Raw genomic sequence first — 18,832 nt, 5'->3', positions numbered from 1 at the left:
AAATGTCATTTGAAATTTTTTCCTACTTATTGAAAGAAATTCACTCACTGAGGGTGGCTTTTTCCAAAGTAAGAAAGCCAGGGAATGCATCTCATATAATTTACGCTTTTTTTTTTTTTTTCCAGAAAATACACACACATTCACTATACATTTTTCTGAGACACAATTAAGTTACCTTTTGATTGTCCAGACACTACTTTTCCTTAGTCACTATCTGCATTTGGGACACTATTCAATGAACAGGGAATGGGATATTGACCAAGTCCTCCAATCAATCAATATTACTATGCAATAGAAATTAGTAATAGGAGCTAAAGATTTTATTTCAAGCCAGATTTTTAAATCCAGTTTTAAAATTGACAAATAAAAATTGTACATACTTATCATCTACAACATGTTGTTTTGAAATATGTATACATGCCAGGCGTGGTGGCTCACGCCTGTAATCCCAGCACTTTGGGAGGCTGAGGTGGGCAGATCACAAGGTCAGGAGTTCAAGACCAGCCTGACCAACATGGTGAAACCTCGTCTCTACTAAAAATACAAAAAAAATTAGCCGGGCATGGTGGCACGCACCTGTAATCCCAGCTACTCAGGAAGCTGAGGTAGGAGAATCACCTGGACCCAGGAGGTGGAGGTTGCAGTGAGCTGAGATCGCACCACTGCACTCCAGCCTGGGTGACACAGTGAGACTTCATCTCAAACAAACAAACAAACAAAAAACCCCAAGAAATATGTATACATTGTGAAATGGCTAAATTGAGCTGATTAACATATGTATTACCTGACATAATTTTTTTTTGAGGTGAGAAAACTTAAAATCTAGTCTCTTAGCAATTTTTCAAGAATACAATACATTGTTATCAATGTTAGTCACCATGTTGTACAATAGATCTCTTGAATGAATCTCAGATTCTTGAATCATTAAATATTTCTTTTTTCCTCTGATTGATCATTAATTTATCTAGATTCCTCTTACAATGAAGCAAACCATATTCTGCCAGGGCTACTAGAAACACTGTTCTGTTGACCTCTTGCCTCTTTGTTTCTACTTTAAGCATATTTTATAAGATGGAAAGGAAACTGACATTTATTTTGAGTGCCTACTATCGCCAGTAACACTATGATTAGATAGTATCATCTATATTTTTACACATGAAGAAACTGAGGTCAGTAAGTTATTTGCTCAGTCTCACAGCTATGAAATAACAGAACCAGATTTTCACCCTCTTCACCATACCATGCCACTGCTAAATCATCTACTGCTGCCACAATACTGTTTCTCAAAATCCTATTGTTCCTGATTGCCTTCTTAAATAAGAATTTTACATTTTTAGAAGTCAAGGACTTCCCATTATCATATTAACGTGTGTGAGGGATGGGATTCTAATTTGCTGTTATATTCCTAGTCCCTAGAATAGTGTCAGACACAGGAAAGCTCTCAATAAATATTTGTTGATTGAATAACTCTTGAATTTGACATTTTAAGGGAAGACACTGATTGCTCTGTTGTTAGGCAAAGGTAAATAATTATGGTACAAAATAAATGCTTCTATGGTAATTCCTATCCAAGAGTTTTAAGGCTTCACATCCAGAATTTGCAGGCAGAAATAATGAGCCATTTTTCGCCAGCAGATGGTGATAAACACACAAAAAAGCCACCTTAGGTTAGTATCTTTCCTATATAGAACTTATACAGCTGTCATCTCATTTGATCTTCAAATAACTATGATGGAGAAGGTATTATCTGCTCAAATGATAAGGAAGCCGAGCCTTAGATTTGTACAGGTCTTTTGTTTAGTATGTAGCAGAAAGGAAGCAGAACTGTTTTAAAAACTTTAATTCCACTTAAACAATTTTATGCTATTCCATAACGGCTCTTCAATACAAAAGTTAAATTTGGCCAGCATTAGTATATCCTGAAACCAACTAATAAATGAATTAACTGGTACAAAGTTGAACATCCAACTCTATTAAAAATCTAGAACTTGGCCCTAGAACCCACTCTCAGTAACCGCAAGAAGCTATGCATACAAATAAATTTTAATTATATAAGGTAAGGGATTGGTGGTGCCAAACATGAGTAATTTATCCCCATAAATAATTTTAAAATCTCATGCTATTCAATTTAAAAATATTTTTCCCTTAAGTTTTTGCTTGGAGTAAGGAACAAATCTATCAGTCCAACTTTAACTTTTTGCAATGGTATATTTACATACAAAAAGTGAAATGTCCAGAAGACCAGTCGTAAGGAAAAGAAGCAGCATCACAGGACTAATCAACTTAGAAAACAGAATTATCAGCCCTTGAAAAGTTAACTACAGAGAGACTTCTCAGATGACTTAATAAGGAAAATGGAAATGTAGATATTTCAAATACAGTCTGTGTCTGGTTTGGGGGGAAGGAAATACAAATTCTGTACCTCTCCAGGCCGAATCTTGATGAAAAAGCTGCTACGTTTATAAGAAATCTTCAGCACTTTGGGCCAAGGGAAGCGGTTAATTCTCAGCTTATCTTTGTAAACCAGAAGGCCACTAGAGCAGACACCTAGGATGATATCTACTCCTTCCAAGTCCTGAAAAAGAAAAATGTTAGCATTTCAGTCTGGAGCAAAGTACTCAATACACTGTTGACTATTACTAGATAATCTGAAGATAACAATCAAAAACAGTTGCAAAACATACAATGAATAATAAAGGTCAGCCTAACAATTATAATTTATGGACCTATTATGTTTAAATCAGCAGTCATGACTTCCTGGAGAGCAGGGCTTAGGCCTATGTATACTACCAAATACACATTCACAATTATTAATATAGTTCTTGTTTTTTATGATAAAGTGTTAACAGCTCCAGAAATCATGTTAAGTGTAGGAGTTGACTCTATTCCTGTATAAACTCAGCACAAGACAATCTTAGGTTATTAAAATTGATGTTAAGTATATTAAATTAAAAATATGATCCCTAAGTCAAGAAGTTACATTAAGGCACAATGAAATCATATTTACATGCCTCTTTATTAAAGACAACTTTAAAAAATTAAATATGTAACATTAATCATCTATGTCTGTAATTCAAAGAAAATAAATTTCACCTAAGTTAGTCCCTACAGCTAACAGTTTAGCTAAGTAATCAAAACACAAAGTTAAATGCTTCTTGACTACTCTTTCCTCAAAAATGAGTATAGAGAAATATATTAGTGCCTACACGTGTTATAACAGAGAAGCAGGAATTACATACAGTTCCAATTCAGTGACTATGTAACTGAGAATTTCCGAGAAGATGCCCTCTTAAATTTTTAAAGCTTGTGGGTATAACTACATTTCATTTTGGAGAAACAATTTGCTTTATAATATTTGAGAAAGGAACATGCTGCCTGACTCCATCAATACCTGAATTGACACCAGTTTCCAGCAGGAATTGTGAAGCAAAATCTAACCATTTCAGTTTTAGAAACACACCTAATCTGATGTACTGGATCTTCCTATACGTTAGAGATTCATAGAAGTTGTAGTACCCAGCCCAAAACAATCCAGAACAACTTTTTTTTCTTAAGAGTCTCAACTGTCACCCAGGCTGGAGTGCAGTGGTGCAATCTAGGCTCACTGCAGCCTCTACCTCCTGGGCTCAAACAATCCTCCCACCTCAGCCTCCTGAGTAGCTGGGACCACCAAAGACACGTGCCACCATGCCTAATTTTTTGTATTTTCTGTGGAGACGGGGTTCTACCATGTTCCCCAATCTGGTCTTGAACTCCTGAGCTTGAGCGATCAACTGCCTCAGCCTCCCAAATTGTTGGGATTACAGGTGTGAGCCACCACACCTGGCACTGAACCTCCCCAGCAACTTTAGTAGCTGAAGATAAGAGAAGTAAGGAGACTTTCCTTAAGTATTCATTCTGTTAGGTTGTATTAGGTAGAACTAGGATTAAAGCTCAAGTTTCCAGGGCCCTACCCAAGTGGTTTTTGAATGAGCCACTGTGGTTCATTCAGTGTGTATCAGAATAACTTGGAGAGCTTGTTAAAATGGATTGCTGAGCTCCACCCTCAGAGATTCTAACTCAGCAGGCCTGGGATAGGGCCTGAAATGTGCATTTCTAACAAGTGCATTTCCTAGGTGATGTTAAATGTTGCTGACTCAGACACCATACTTTGAGAACCACTACTCTAGGCCAATGGTTCTCAGATTCAAGCATGAATTAGAATCATTTGGATGCTCTTTAAATCTGGAGATTCTAGAACCTCTCCTCCAAATTAATTCCATACATTTGAGAGAAGCTCAGGGATCTACATATTTAATGAACATCCTCGGTGATTCGATGTAGGTGATGCTGGCTGTGAAACAGGCCTTGCTGCCCACTACTCTATTTTCAAATGTTACTGCATGTTAGGAAAATCAATTTCTTTTTCTCTAGGGGCTATCTTTTGATCTTAACAGTAGTTTGGATATGAAACTTTATTCTGAGGGTGGAATTGCTAAGGGGCGAATTCAATTGATACAGTTGACTGATTTAACTGATACACTTAAAACGCTAACAAGAAGTACTCTTTTTTTTTTTTTGAGACGGGGTCTTGCTCTGTCGCCAGGGCTGGAGTGCAGTGGCACAATCATGGCTCACTGTACCCTCGATCTCCTAGACTCAAGTGATCTTCCCACCTCAGCCTCCCGAGTAGCTGGGACTAGAGGCATGAGCTGCTGTGCCCAGTCTACTATCTCTTTTGAATGTTTTAAAATACCCCAGATGTTGGTAAGAAGTATGATACGACACAGATGTGATACATACATAACAGACATGTATCATATAATGTCTTCCACATGCATATTAATAAAGGGCAAAGATATCATTACCTTTGCTTTATGAAGATCAACTCCATACATAGACAACTTTTTAGCATTCTCAAGAAACTCCAAGTCAGCCTGAGCTGGAGTCATGGACCTTTGATAGAATAAAAACATAAAATTCTTTCAGTGTTATAGTGTCATCATTTACAGTAACATTTACATATTCACTGTATTTTTAACACATGAACATATACATACCACTATGTATGTAAGCTATATTTCCTAGTCCTGAAAGTAGGTTATTATGGAACAGAACTCATCACTACCTGTATCTAAACAATTAAAATATGCCTTAGAAAAAGACAATGTGAGCAAACAAAAAGTGACCAAAAAGCTACAAAAAAAATTTTTTTTAATCCTACTAAACAATTTCCTTAAAGCTATTTCATCTATCGTTAGTTCTGCCCCCTTCTCTTCACTCTTTTTCTCCAACATACATAAGCTCCTCCCACTAATTTTTCTTGCCAAGGAGATGACCAAATTAAATCCTCAGAGGGCATGGTGTAATTTACAATATCCTCTTATAGCTGCCTTTTTCTCTCCATACCCCTGAATTGAGTTATGGAAATTAAACAAGAGGGCAGCTGATGTTACTTAACTGAGGACTCTTAATCGGGGCAGGCTTGATGAAAAGAAAATTTCTGGTAACAGATGGTGTCCTGCCCACTGATATAAACAAAATAAACTGGTTAACAGAAGCACATAGATAATGGGGCTGCTTTCTCTGTTATTAATATGTCTTCATTACCAGGCATATAATGAATTAGATTTGTTTGAAAACAGTCAGTCTCACTGTCTAAACACTCGCTGTGAGTCTTCTTCTCCTCTATAAATTTCCCCTCTTTTGAAAAGTGCTCATGAGCTGTTATATAGAGCTTTCAAGACAAAAATTTCACTTCTAATGCTGCACAATTCAGACCAATCAAGTATAACTTAACAGTAACAATAATGCAGCCACATCCCTAAGGGAAAAACACGTAAATGCCAGTTTCCCATAAGACTGCCTCAAGCTACAGAAAGCTGCAGGGGTCTCTTCATTTAACAAGGAAAAGTGTCTTCCAAATCCATCTGTCTTTACCCTAATTAAAAGGACAAAGGATTCCTTGGAACAACCACCACCAAAATATGTATATAACAGAAGGGAGGCTGCAGATTTGTTACTGACTTAGCCTTCACGAACAAACTTATTTTCACAAGCACTGAAGCATCACACCTAATTCTATTTATTAATGAACCTGAAATTGAAGATTAAAAAAAGGAGAATGGGAAAATTAGCCCCTTATGCAAGTCTGTATATTCAAGTCATTAAAAACATTTCAGGAAAGTTTTGTAGTTTTTAATTTTTTTCCATCTAAGTTACATTTTTTTCTAGTTAACATCACTCCTATTTTGTTTCCGTTGTTGTTGTTACTGTTATCGACGAGATGAATCTTAGAATTTTTGTTTGTTTTTTGAGACAGGGTCTCTCACTCTGTCACCCAGGCTGCAGTGCAATGGTGCTAACACAGCTCACTGCAACCTCCACTTCCCAGGCTCAAGTGATCCTCCCATCTCAGACTTCCTGAGTAGCTGGGTCTACAGGTGCATGCCATCATGTCCAGCTAATTTTCTTATTTTTTGTACAGAGGGGGTCTCAGTATATTGCCCAGGCTGATTTTGAACTCCTAGGCTCAAGCCATCCTCTAGCCTCGGCCTTCCAAAGTGGTGGGATTACAAGCGTGAGTCACCACTCCAGCTGAATTTTAGGATTTTGAAGCTGGAAAGGAGCTTGAAGTTTAAAGAGTACAACAATTTCATTTTGCTGTTGAAGAAACAGGTTCTCAGGGATTACATTATCACAGGAAAGTTAGGACCCTTAATTGAGACAGCAGACTTAAGTCAGAACTCAAGTCACAATACTTGGGCTGGAATCCAGGCTTCGGTACTTACGAGTGGCCAGCCAGTGTCTCACTCCATCTCCTCTATGAAACAATCATAATAATGCATATTTCCAGATACTAGGATAGGCAATGACTTTTTTGTTTTTGCTGAATGAATGAATGTTACTATTAGGATCAAAATGAGATATTGGTTGTAAAACTGCTTTATAGACATGAATAGTTATTATTGCAGCCTTAGTTTTCTGATAGTCCAGTAGTTCATCTGCACACAAATCATAAAATTAAGAGACACAATTTGGATCACTTGAATTTGAAGACAAATTTTAAAACATCAAATAAAGTAATTATGGTAAAATCTTCCCTATACTCACTCCTCCTACCCTACCCTAAGGGACATTAATGGGGGTCAATCAATTTGAATACAGATTTAAATTTCATAGTATGTAGTTACATGCTTCTATAAATAAACATGCTTTAAAAAATAAGGAGAGATCAGGCCAGGCACGGTGGCTCACGTCTGTAATCCCAGCACTTTGGGAGGCTGAGGTGGGTGGATCACCTGAGGGAATCTAAGACCAGTCTGACCAACACGGAGAAACCCCATCTCTACTAAAAATACAACATTAGCCAGGCATGGTGGCGCATTCCTGTAATCCCAGCTACTCAGGAGGCTGAGGCAGGAGAATCGCTTGAACCCCAGAGGCAGAGGTTGTGGTGAGCTGAGACTGCGTCATTGCACTCCAGCCTGGGCAACAAGAGTGAAACTCCATCTCACAAACAAACAAACAAACAAATAAATAAGGAGAGATCTTTAAAACTTCCTTGTTAGTTGAAAATAATATTTATATTTGAAGTTTGGCTGATGTTTGCATTTAAAATTTTTTTACCTAATTTTTAGCCAGGCTCAGTGGCACGCACCTATAGTTCTAGCTACTCTGGAGGCTGAGGCAGGAGGATTGCTTGAGTCTATGAGCCTAGGCGACACAGAGAGACCTCATCTCTAAAAAAAGAAAAAGAATAATTTTAGCTGGGTGTGGTGACCTGTAGTCTCAGCTACTTGGGAGGCTGAGGCAGGTACATTGCTTGAGTTTAAGGCTGTGAGTTACAATCACACCTGTAAATAGCACTGCACTTTAGGTTGCACAACATAACAAGGTCCCTTTACAATTTAAAAAAAAATTCTAATTTAAGGACTTTTTAGTTTTTTTTTTCTGAGACGGAGTCTCACTCCATTGCCCAGGCTGGAGTGCAGTGGCACGATCTTGGCTCAATGCAACCTCCGCCTCCCGGGTTCAAGCGATTCTTCTGCCTTAGCCTCCCAAGTAGCTGGAACTACAGCTGCCCGCCACCATGCCTGGCTAATTTTTGTATTTTTAGTAGAGATGGGGTTTCACCATACTGGCCAGGCTGATCTCAAACTCCTGACCTCGTGATCTGCCCATCTCAGCCTCCCAAAGTGCTGGGATTAAAGGCATGAGCCACCACGCCAAGTCAAAAAAAATTTTTTTTAAGAGACAGGGTCTTGCTCTGTCACCCAGACTGCAGTGCAGTGGCACCATCATGGCTCACTGCAGCCTTGACCTCCTGGGTTCAAGTGATCCTCTCACCTCAGCCTCCTGAGTAGCTGGACCACAGGCATGTGCCACCACACCCAGTTAATTTATTAATATTTTTATTTTTTGTAGAGATAGGATCTCCCTTTGTTGCCCAGTCCCCAGTAGCTGGGACTACAGGCATGTGCCATCACACCCAGCTAATTTTTTTTTTTTTTTTGTAGAGATGGGGTCTCACCATGTTGGCCAGGCTGGTCTTGAACTCTTGGGCTCAAGCAATCAGCCCACCTCAGCCTCCAAAAGTGCTGCAATGACAGGCATGAGCCACCATGCCCAGCCTTAAAATTTCAATTTATTTATTTATATCAGTACTGACTCATGAATTTTCATTTTATTCAATGCATTATATCAATTATTTTCCTTATCTATTTTAATGCTTAAATTGCCCCAGATATGGTCAGTGGGAACCTCTCTAAGCTGGATTCTGTGTCCTGACCATTTCCCATCATTTTTCCAGTACTTCCTTCTGACACAATGTAGAGTTAGAGTATGTATCTGTGTATGTATCTACCTTTTCACATCTATATTTCTATATCTACCTATCTATATATTGGAAACCACAAGTTCACATTGAAGCTTCCAGTTTTAACGCAATATCTTAACTGGGTTCATTTTAGTTTCTCCCTTTCCATAATTTGTGTCTCCCTTTACTGACAGTGAGAAACCTGGCTCCCATTACCCTGAATACATTGACTAATTTAATCACTCTCTCCATATAATCATATAATCTCTCATTGCAGCCAGAAACCCCTACTGTATGTGGATGCCCTCCTCACTGTACTTAAACCCTGAATTCCCTATTCTGGGCTACTCAGCACACGTGGATGTCCTCCTTACCTCACCAGGGTTCTGATTGCTGGTGTGGGACCATCTCTTCACCCTGCTTAGGCTTTGACACTCTGCATCAAGCACCACCCCCTATGGATGCCTTCCACATCCTGTGTAGGCCTTTCCCCCACATGGATGCCCTTCTTGCTCTGCTTGGCTTCTGAAACCCACCACCAGGTGCCCACACATGACTACCATCCTCATCCACTTGAGCTCTGACTCTTCATGCCAGGCTACCCTCCAACCCATGAACCCACTCCTCACTCTGCTTAGGCCTCAATATTCCAAGCCAGACTGCCCCTCTGCATGGATGACTACCTTGCTCTGCCCCATCTAGTGTTGCTAGAAAGCTTTTTCCGATTATAAAAATCATACACATTTACTGTATAAAATTTGGAAAATATCTTTAAGAGCACAGAAAAGAAAATCTATAATCTCACCACCCACAGACATCTGTGCATGTTAACACAACACGTATATTTGAAAAATTAATATCACAAAATAAATTACTTTTTGCCTTAAATTTTAATGATCAAGGTTTTCCCTAAAATTTCCAAGACCTTTGAAAGTCATAACAAACCAGCTGGGAGGAGATTAGACACCTCTAAACCATTAAAAGTACTGTCTTGAATTTATTCAGTACCACCTAATAATTTACTACTTGCAAGTACTGAGCTTACAAAAGTACCTAACGAGGAAGCTCTGGCACTGGTTAACTCTTGCTCATTAAAAACAGAAGTTACAATAAACTTTCCCTGCATTTATTTCGAGCAAGTGGGATCAGGATAGAGCTATTCAGTGAGTACCAGTGTTATGTGACCGCCTTTTAATAATGTTTGCTATATCTCCTAATTAAGGATTGTGATTTCAAATAATTAAGTGGGGGACAATAGACAAGTTTACATACCTTCCTAATACCCATAAATGGAGGGCGATTAATTTTAAAGCTTGATTTGCTAGTGTAAATTTAAAGTGTTAATTATAGCTTTAAAATCCCAGTCTGGGCACAGGGCCACTACTAAGGATTCCATTTACGCAGGCTGTCTTCTATTTGAGAAGTGCTTGTACTGCACTTTCCAATGCATAGTAAAATGCATATGCATCAGCGGGAAGTTTCTTTGGATTAGTTAAAATCCCATGTTGTTGGACATAATTAAATTGTTTCTTTGGGTTTGTGAGGGTTGCAAATCTTTCCAAAAAGGAGCAAGTAAATTCCAAGATGACAAACTCCTAAATGTTCTGGTCATGGTGATCCATTATTGCTCAATTTCTACCACATCCCTAACAGAACGTCAACTGAACTACAGTCATTTGTCCCTTGAGATTGTTTCACCTAACTGGGTTTAAATTCTGATAAAGGTTTAAAACTAGTTCTCCAAACCAAGACACATACATTCGTCACTTGTAAAGTGAGGATAAGAATTTTTATTTATTTATTTACTTATTTATTATTATTTTTTAGATGGAGTCTCACTTTGTTACCCAGGCTAGAGCGCAGTGGCACGATCTCAGCTCATTGCAACCTCTACCTCCTGGGTTCAAGCGATTCTCCTGCCTCAGCCTCCAGAGTAGCTAGGGCTACAGGTGCACGCCACCACGCCCAGCTAATTTTTCTATTTTTAGTAGAGATGGGGTTTCACCATGTTGGCTAGGATGGTCTCAATCTCTTGACCTCGTGATCCACCTGCCTTGGCCTCCCAAAGTGCTGTGATACAGGTGTGAGCCATGGCGCCCGGCCGAGAACTACTATTATCCTAGCAGATATTTGAACTCTCACTATATACTGTCATTTTACTAATCACTTTATATAAATTTTCTGATTTAACAATTAGAAAATTCACATTATTGCCCTTATTTTTCAGATGAAAAAACCAAAGCTTAGAGAACTTAAGTAACTTACTGAGAGGCACACAGCTAACAAGGAATGGAGTCTGAATTTAAAGAAAGGCTGACTCCAGAGCTCAAGCTTTTAACTATGGTGCCCTATTGCCCTAACTCAGTGGTTCTCAAACTTTTTTGATCTCAGGACCTCTTTATTCTCTTAACAATTATTGTAAAAATTATTGAGGACCCTAAAGAGCTTTTCTTTCTTTTTTTTTGAGATGGAGTTTCGCTTTTGTTGCCAAGGCTGGAGTGCAATGGTGCTATCTTGGCTCACCGCAACCTCCACCTGCCGGGTTCAAGTGATACTTCTGCCTCAGCCTCCTGAAGAGCTGGGATTATAGGCATGTGCCACCATGCCCAGCTGATTTTGTGTTTTTAGTAGAGATGGGGTTTCTCCATATTGGTCAGGCTGGTCTTGAACTCCCGACCTCAGGTGATCTGGCCGCCTTGGCTTCCCAAAGTGTTGGGATTACAGACATGAGCCACTGCACCTGGCCAAGAGCTTTTCTTTATGTGGCTTATAGCTATTAGTATTCACTATATTAAAATTGTTTTAACTAAGGAAAATTTAAAATGCTTATTAAATTTCTAAAAAGTAACAGTTATCTAGCCAAGCACGGTGGCTCACCTCTGTAATACCAGCACTTTGGTAGGCCAAGGCAGGCAGATCACCTGAGGTCAGGAGTTGAGGACCAGCCTGGCCAACATGGTGAAACCCTGTCTCTGCTAAAAATACAAAAATTAGCCAAGCGTGGTGGCAGGCACTTGTAATCCCAGCTACTCGGGAGGCTGAGGCACGAGAATCATTTGAACCCAGGAGGCGGAGATTGCAGTGAGTCGAGATCACACCATTGCACTCCAGCCTGGGCAAAAAGAGTGAAACTCCATCTCAAAATAAAATAAAATAACAGTAATCCCATTATTCTTTTAACATAAATAACATAATTTCTGAAAAATACCAATATTTTCTGAAAAAGTAATGAAAAGGTAACTTTGCTTTACATATTCACAAATCTCTTCAATGTCTGGCATAGAAGACAGCTGAATTCTCCCAATTGCTTCTGCATTCAATCTGTTGCAATATATTGATTTGGCAGTATGTGAAGAAATCTGATCTCACACAGACACGTAGTTGGAAAAGGGGTGACTATGAATATAAAATATTCTTTTTTTTTTGAGACAGACTCTTGCTCTTGTCACTCAGGCTAGAGTGCAATGGCACGATCTCAGCTCACTGCAACCATCGCCTCCCAGGTTAAAGTGATTCCCCTGCCTCAGCCTCCCAAGTAGCTGGGATTACAGGTGCTCGCCACCATGCCCAGCTAATTTTTGTATTTTCAGTCGAGACGGGGTTTCGTCATATTGGCCAGGCTGGTCTCGAACTCCAGACCTTGTGATCCATCTGCCTCAGCCTCCCAAAGTGCTGGGATTACAGGCATGAGCCACTAGGCCTGGCCTAAAATATTCTTTTCTGGTATTACACTAAAACTTATCAATGGCAGTTTCTTAAAGATAATTTTCAATGTGAAATGTAGAAATTTATCAATGAACTTTTTGTACTGTTACATTAAAATCCATTGGTCTATCTTGCATTTTGAATCTTTTACCTGTGCATGATTTAACATTGTGCATTTCTAATCTGAAAAATACTTGTTCACCAAGTTAGGAAAATCTTCCAAACCTTGATACAATATGTGTATAAAAAAATCACATTCATTAAAATTACCACCGACCTTAGCAGAAAAGTCTTTTTTTTTTTTTTTTTTTGAGACGGAGTCTTGCTCTGTGCCCCAGGCTGGAGTGCAGTGGCGCGATCTCGGCTCACTGCAAGCTCCGCCTCCCGGGTTCACGCCATTCTCCTGCCTCAGCCTCCCGAGTAGCTGGGACTACAGGCGCCCGCCACCTCGCCCGGCTAGTTTTCTTGTATTTTTAGTAGAGACGGGGTTTCACCGTGTTCGCCAGGATGGTCTCGATCTCCTGACCTCGTGATCCGCCCGTCTCGGCCTCCCAAAGTGCTGGGATTACAGGCTTGAGCCACCGCGCCCGGCCCGAGCAGAAAAGTCTTTAAAAGCTGTCAAGATCATGGGGATATATAAAAGTTTTCCAAAATTGTAATTTTTACCGGAATGCTTCAATTTTGTCATTAGCAACAAATACTGTCAGTTGCTTTCCTAAAAGTAGTAGCTCATTTCATTTTTGAAAATATGTATGTCAAATAACCAAGTCCGAATAATCATAGTTTGTCATTTTTTCAAGAAAACATGGTGTTTCACAGAAAAGATGGCCACCGGGAGTGGTGGCTCACGCCTGTAATCCCAGCACTTTGGGAGGCCGAGGCAGGCGGATCACAAGGTCAGGAGATCAAGACCATCCTGGCTAACATGGTGAAACCCCATCTCTACTAAACATACAAAAAATTAGCCAGGCATGGTGATGGGTGCTTGTAGTCCCAGCTACGTGGGAGGCTGAGGCAGGAGAATGGCGTGAACCCAGGAGGCAGAGCTTGCAGTGAGCTGAGATCCGGCCACTGCACTCCAGCCTAGGCTACAGAGTGAGACTCCATCTCAAAAAAGAAAAAAAAAAAAAAAAAAAAAGATGGCCAATTCAGCTCACAACTCAATTGCACAAGTGCTTTTCCTTGAGACAACTGTCGTGCTTCAGTATGCAGCAGAAATGCTTTGTGTGTACTTCCTATCTAATCACACAGAATATTAAATAGAAATGTATTCAAGACTTAATAAAATTCATACTTTTTGCTGCTTCATTAGGAAAATTCTAAGGTAAGCTGGCTTTCTTTTTAACTGCAAGTGCATGCTGGAGAACAATATAATGACCATTAGTACAGTTTGCCGCAACTGCCTTGACTTGTGCCCCACCCACTTCAACACAGTGAGGAAGGCAAATAACATCTTAGCATTATTACAAAAATAATTTTGACCTCATGGACCCCTTGAAAGAATCTTGAAGATCTCCAGGGTCTATAGACCACCCTTTGAGAACCGTTGTCCTAACTCAAAGGGTGGTTATAAAGATTAAACGTGATGCTGTACATAAAGCGCTTATCATAGTATCTGGCACGTAAGAATAGATGCACAATAACTGGCTACTTATTATGATGATTATGTAACAATTTTATAAAGAAGAATCAAGCATTAGATGAGAGACTATAAGTCCTCTCAAACCTGAGATTCTATTATGATCTGATAGATAGAACCTGAGATAACCATTAAAAGACTCATTAGGCCGGGCGCAGAGGCTCATGTCTGTAGTCCTAGCACCTTGGAAGTCTTGAGGCTGGGAGTTTGAGACCAGCCTGGACCACATGGTGAGACTACCAGCTCTACAAAAACATTTAAAAATTAGCTGGACATGTTAGCACACACCTATAGTCCTAGCTACTCAGAAGGCTGAGGTGAGATGATCACTTGAGCCTAGGAAACTGAAAGCTGCAGTGAGCTATGATCACACCACTGCACTCCACTCTAGGCGAGAGTGAGACTCCATCTCTCTTTAAAAAAAAAAAATCAGAGACAGATTTCAAGTATCAATCATAATCTGACATCATCATTTTCTGCGGTTTAGCTCTATGGCAGCAGTAAATATTTTCTTTTACTATTTTACTGATGCCCAAAGTTATATTATAATTAATAAAAAATATTTTTAAATTATTAGATAATAAAAATACTTCCCTACAGTATTGACATTCTAATTATTTTCTTTCCAGTACTTGCTTTTCTATGTATATACGCATAGATTTTTTATATATCCATATATCTTTATATATATAAATGTTGAGAATCATAACCAGAATATAAATAAAAGTGCTGTAATTCTAGCACTTCGGGAGGCCGAGGCAGGTGGATCACGAGGTCAAGAGTTCAAGACCCACCTGGCCAAGATGGTGAAACCCCATCTCTACTAAAAACACAAAAAATTAGCCAGGAGTGATGGTGGGCACCTGTAATCCCAGCTACTCGGAGGCTGAGGCAGAGAACTGCTTGAACCCGGGAGGTGGAGGTTGCAGTGAGTTAAGATCGCGCCACCGCACTCCAGCCTTGCCAACAGACTGAGATTCCGTCTCAAAAATAAAAATAAAAATGAAAAATAAAAACAATAAAAATGTATTCAAAGACAATGTAACATGCTTAAGTTATAATCATCAACAAGTTGAAAGTGGTGTATTTAGTGATTATAGACATTGGTACTGGAATAAGTCCAAACTTAAAAAGCAAACGTGCAGTTCTCTTTGGAAATAGTGTGACCCTGAGAGAGATGGGTAACTCTTATAAGACTCCTGCTATGTGGGTTGTAGACTTTAAAGTCCTTAGTATGGTCCTCATGACTGAGGAACCTGAACCTACAGAGGCAATAACACACCTAGAATTGGGACACCTTAAGTTACAACTCTCTCATTTGAAGCATCCCAATCCATGCAATCCTATTTAGGAGAACAAAATGGCTCAAAGGCTGGAAAGAATATTTTTTACTACCATGGCAAGCCTACCGACACCACTCTTTGGATTTCTCTTTGAGCAGTGTGATCCTTTGAAGCTTTGTAACCTAACTCATGCTAACATAACTCAGGGTCTAACTCAAGGCCAAGGTCAGACTTTCACATTAATATGCTAAGGCAGTTTATAGAACTAAGCTATAGCAAGTCACTCAAGTAACAATGAATGTATGGGTAGGAAGAAACACAAATTATTCTGGCACTTTAATATTAGCTAATATTTACTGAATTTTTTACCATGTGAAAGACATTGTGACATTGTATTCAGTATTTTACACACATTACCTTTCAATGGTGTGATCTCAGCTCACTGCAGCCTTGACCTCCCAGGCTATCCTTCCACCTCAGCTACTTGCCACAGGTGTGCACCATCATGCCTGGCTAATTTTTAAATTATTTGTAGAGATGAGGTCTTGCTATGTTGCCCAGCTGGTCTCAAACACTTGGGTTCAAGTGATCCTCCTGCTTCGGCCTCCTAAAGTGCTAGGATTTCAGGTGTGAGCCATCACGCCCAGCCCACAATACCTTTTCTAAACCTAGCAATCCCCCTATTTTCTCTGAGGTGATAATCTCCATCAGAAATATAAGAAACCTGAGGCTCAGAGAAGTTATAATTGAAAGACCTAAGCTCACAAGGTTGGAACCAAGGTCAAGATTTCAACCCAGCTCAGACTGACTGTAAATTCTTGCTCTTGATCACTTGATAACGCCCAACATTGCCAATCATTTTCATGTATAAAAGCAGTATAGTCGGTGAATAAAGACTTTTAAAAATACTTCCAAGAGTTTCATGGGCCCTCTGAAATCTATCCGTGTATAAAAATCTCAAATTAAAAACCCCTGCTCTAAGGATCTCAAGGTACCTAATGCAGCATAATGAGCTTTAAATCTGATAAAAAATAAAAGATAAGGAAACAAAAATAATAATAGCTGCCATTTGCTGAGCACTGAGCCAGCCACTGTGCTAAGTGCTTTACATATATTACTTCATTTAGTTTTCATCCTACAACGCAATGACCATTAATCTGATGAGAAATCTGAAAGTTTAGATTAAGAGAGGTTAAGTAACCTGCCCAAAGTCAAACAGTGGAGGAAACTGAGTTCACACGGACTCTTTCTGTGGCACCATGCTCCCTCTTAGGCAAACACTGAACCAATACCATGTTAAGTGTTTAAACTCATTGCCAAAACAAACACCGAACAAACCCTGTAGACATACTCACCTGTATGACTTATGCAGTTCCATGACCTTCTCTTCAAGTTCCTTGGTCTGATTTGGAGCCAGTTTAAAATCACTGACATAATCCACGCCATGGAGTTCTGGGTCATAGTCTCCCAGTTCAGACTGGATGGTGTAAGAACCTAATAACGCTAAGGTTGCAAAGGAACAGGGCAGCCGTCCTGCAACTATGTCCTGCCGAAGCTGAAGACATAAATAATATCTACAGCAAAAGAGAAAAAATGTTATGTCAGCAACAACAACAACAAAATATAGAGAAAGAAAGAGGAGAAAGAGAAAGGGAGAGAGAGAAAAAATAAGGAGATAGAAGAAAAGAAAGCGATTAAGTAAATATGAGATAATATTAATAACTGTTCGATCTAGGTAGTGGGTATATGGTAGTTCATTGCACTATTATTTTTCTCTTTCTGTGTGTTTGAAATTTTTCCATATTAAAACTTAAAAAAATACTGTAACTATATTGGGCACATGTTTAGAAAGAGGAAAAGCTGGGGAAGTCTAAAGGAAGTAATGAAACTAATATATTTTTTTAAGTATACTAAGTACCACAGATACATAAATTATCTCACCTAATCTTCACACACACACACACACACACACACACACACACAACTTGTGAGGTGGGTATCATTGCCAGATTGTAGATGAGGAAGCAGCTCAGAAGCTTAGCGTGCTCAGTGTCAGGTAGTAATAAAGACTGGCTCCAAAACCAGGCCCTTTCTTTTCTGTCACATTGCTATGCCAAGTGTGCAGACATAGTCCTTCATATATAAAGATGACATTACTGACATATTTTCACTAGGATATAAACATTCTGGTGTATCTTCTCTCCAAGATAAGCTAAGTCGCATGCAGCCTTCTACATACTATTAGTCACCTTGTAAGACTAATTCCATCTGTGTGCTACACTGTTGGGAACTGCACAGTTTGCAGTTAAAACAGTTCAGTCCAACAAACCAACTGAGTGCCTTACCACGTTCAGACACTTTTCTCTCTGTCAGTGTAACGTTCGCCACCTATGGCCCTGACTTCCTTACCACGTGTTCTAATTGACTGAGTTGACCAATTCAAACTGTTTTACCAAACAGGAAAGTATTATTAAATTGACAATTCCTAAATTAATTAGAATCATATCTTTGCTTCTATTATAAGATAGTAAATAACATTTTGCTCTAATTAGTCACAACATACATGTTTTTTTAAATGTCAGAACAATGCCAAACAAGGCACAAAAATTTTAAACTCCTCTAAAATGTAAATAATTAGGAAAGATTTTTAGAAATGTGTTTTGTTTTATACATAAGCCTAGATGAAGAAAGACAATTAAGTAGCAACTCCAAAAGACAAATATTATTGTGAAAAAGAAATAACCAAAGGAATTTTTTAAGGCAGAGATCTGGCATCTCAACTTCAAGAATGTACTGAGGATGACTAGATGACAAATAATAAGAAAAAAATGGTATTGACTTTGTATAGAACTTAATAATCAGATTTTTAAAGAGGTTAGTCTATTCTCTTATTTAAGAGTATGGAAACTATCTAGGCCTAAAGACTAAATCTGCCTGGAATCAGACAGTTGGCAGCAAAATCAGAAATAGAAAGCAGTTACTCAACAACCAACAGTTTAATTTAACAGACATTTGCCAAGCATCTACTATGGATAAGACCCTACGCAAGACGTCATGAATATAAATATGCACAGTAGTACTTTATAATATATTGATTTTCTATTTTCCTTTTTAGTTAATATTTCTATAGAATCCAATAAAAGCCATTTTCTTAAGACATCAGTAGGCTGTTTTTTTTTTTTTTTTTTTGAGAGGGGTTTGGCTTTGTCCCCCCGGGGGGGGGGTGGGGGGGGGGCCTCTGCCCCCCGAGGAGCTTCCCCCCGGGGTTTCACCCTTTTCCTGCCTCAGCCTCCCAAGTAGCTGGGACTACAGGCGCCCGCCACCTTGCCCGGCTAGTTTTTTGTCTTTTTAGTAGAGACGGGGTTTCACCGTGTTAGCCAGGATGGTCTCGATCTCCTGACCTCGTGA

The 18,832-nt window shown here is 39.2% G+C and overlaps 1 protein-coding gene across 34 annotated transcripts in view; it reads right to left on the bottom strand.

Annotated features, from left to right (window-relative positions):
- The window catches only part of EPB41 (erythrocyte membrane protein band 4.1), a 230,613-nt gene that overhangs the window by 85,560 nt on the left and 126,221 nt on the right, over nucleotides 1–18,832 (bottom strand). For all 34 annotated transcript variants that reach the window (XM_031666271.1, XM_031666212.1, XM_031666285.1 and 31 more), the window contains 3 exons: nucleotides 16,780–16,998; nucleotides 4,848–4,935; nucleotides 2,423–2,575 (listed from right to left, as the gene is read on the bottom strand). In XM_031666271.1, the coding sequence (XP_031522131.1) occupies nucleotides 2,423–2,575; nucleotides 4,848–4,935; nucleotides 16,780–16,998 (460 nt within the window). The remainder of the gene's footprint in view (nucleotides 1–2,422; nucleotides 2,576–4,847; nucleotides 4,936–16,779; nucleotides 16,999–18,832) is intronic.

The sequence above is a fragment of the Papio anubis genome, chromosome 1, assembly GCF_008728515.1.
Source record: "Papio anubis isolate 15944 chromosome 1, Panubis1.0, whole genome shotgun sequence".
Classification (NCBI taxonomy): domain Eukaryota; kingdom Metazoa; phylum Chordata; class Mammalia; order Primates; family Cercopithecidae; genus Papio; species Papio anubis.
The sequence above is the reverse complement of the archived record's forward strand: the minus strand, read 5'-3'. Positions and strand labels throughout refer to the sequence as shown.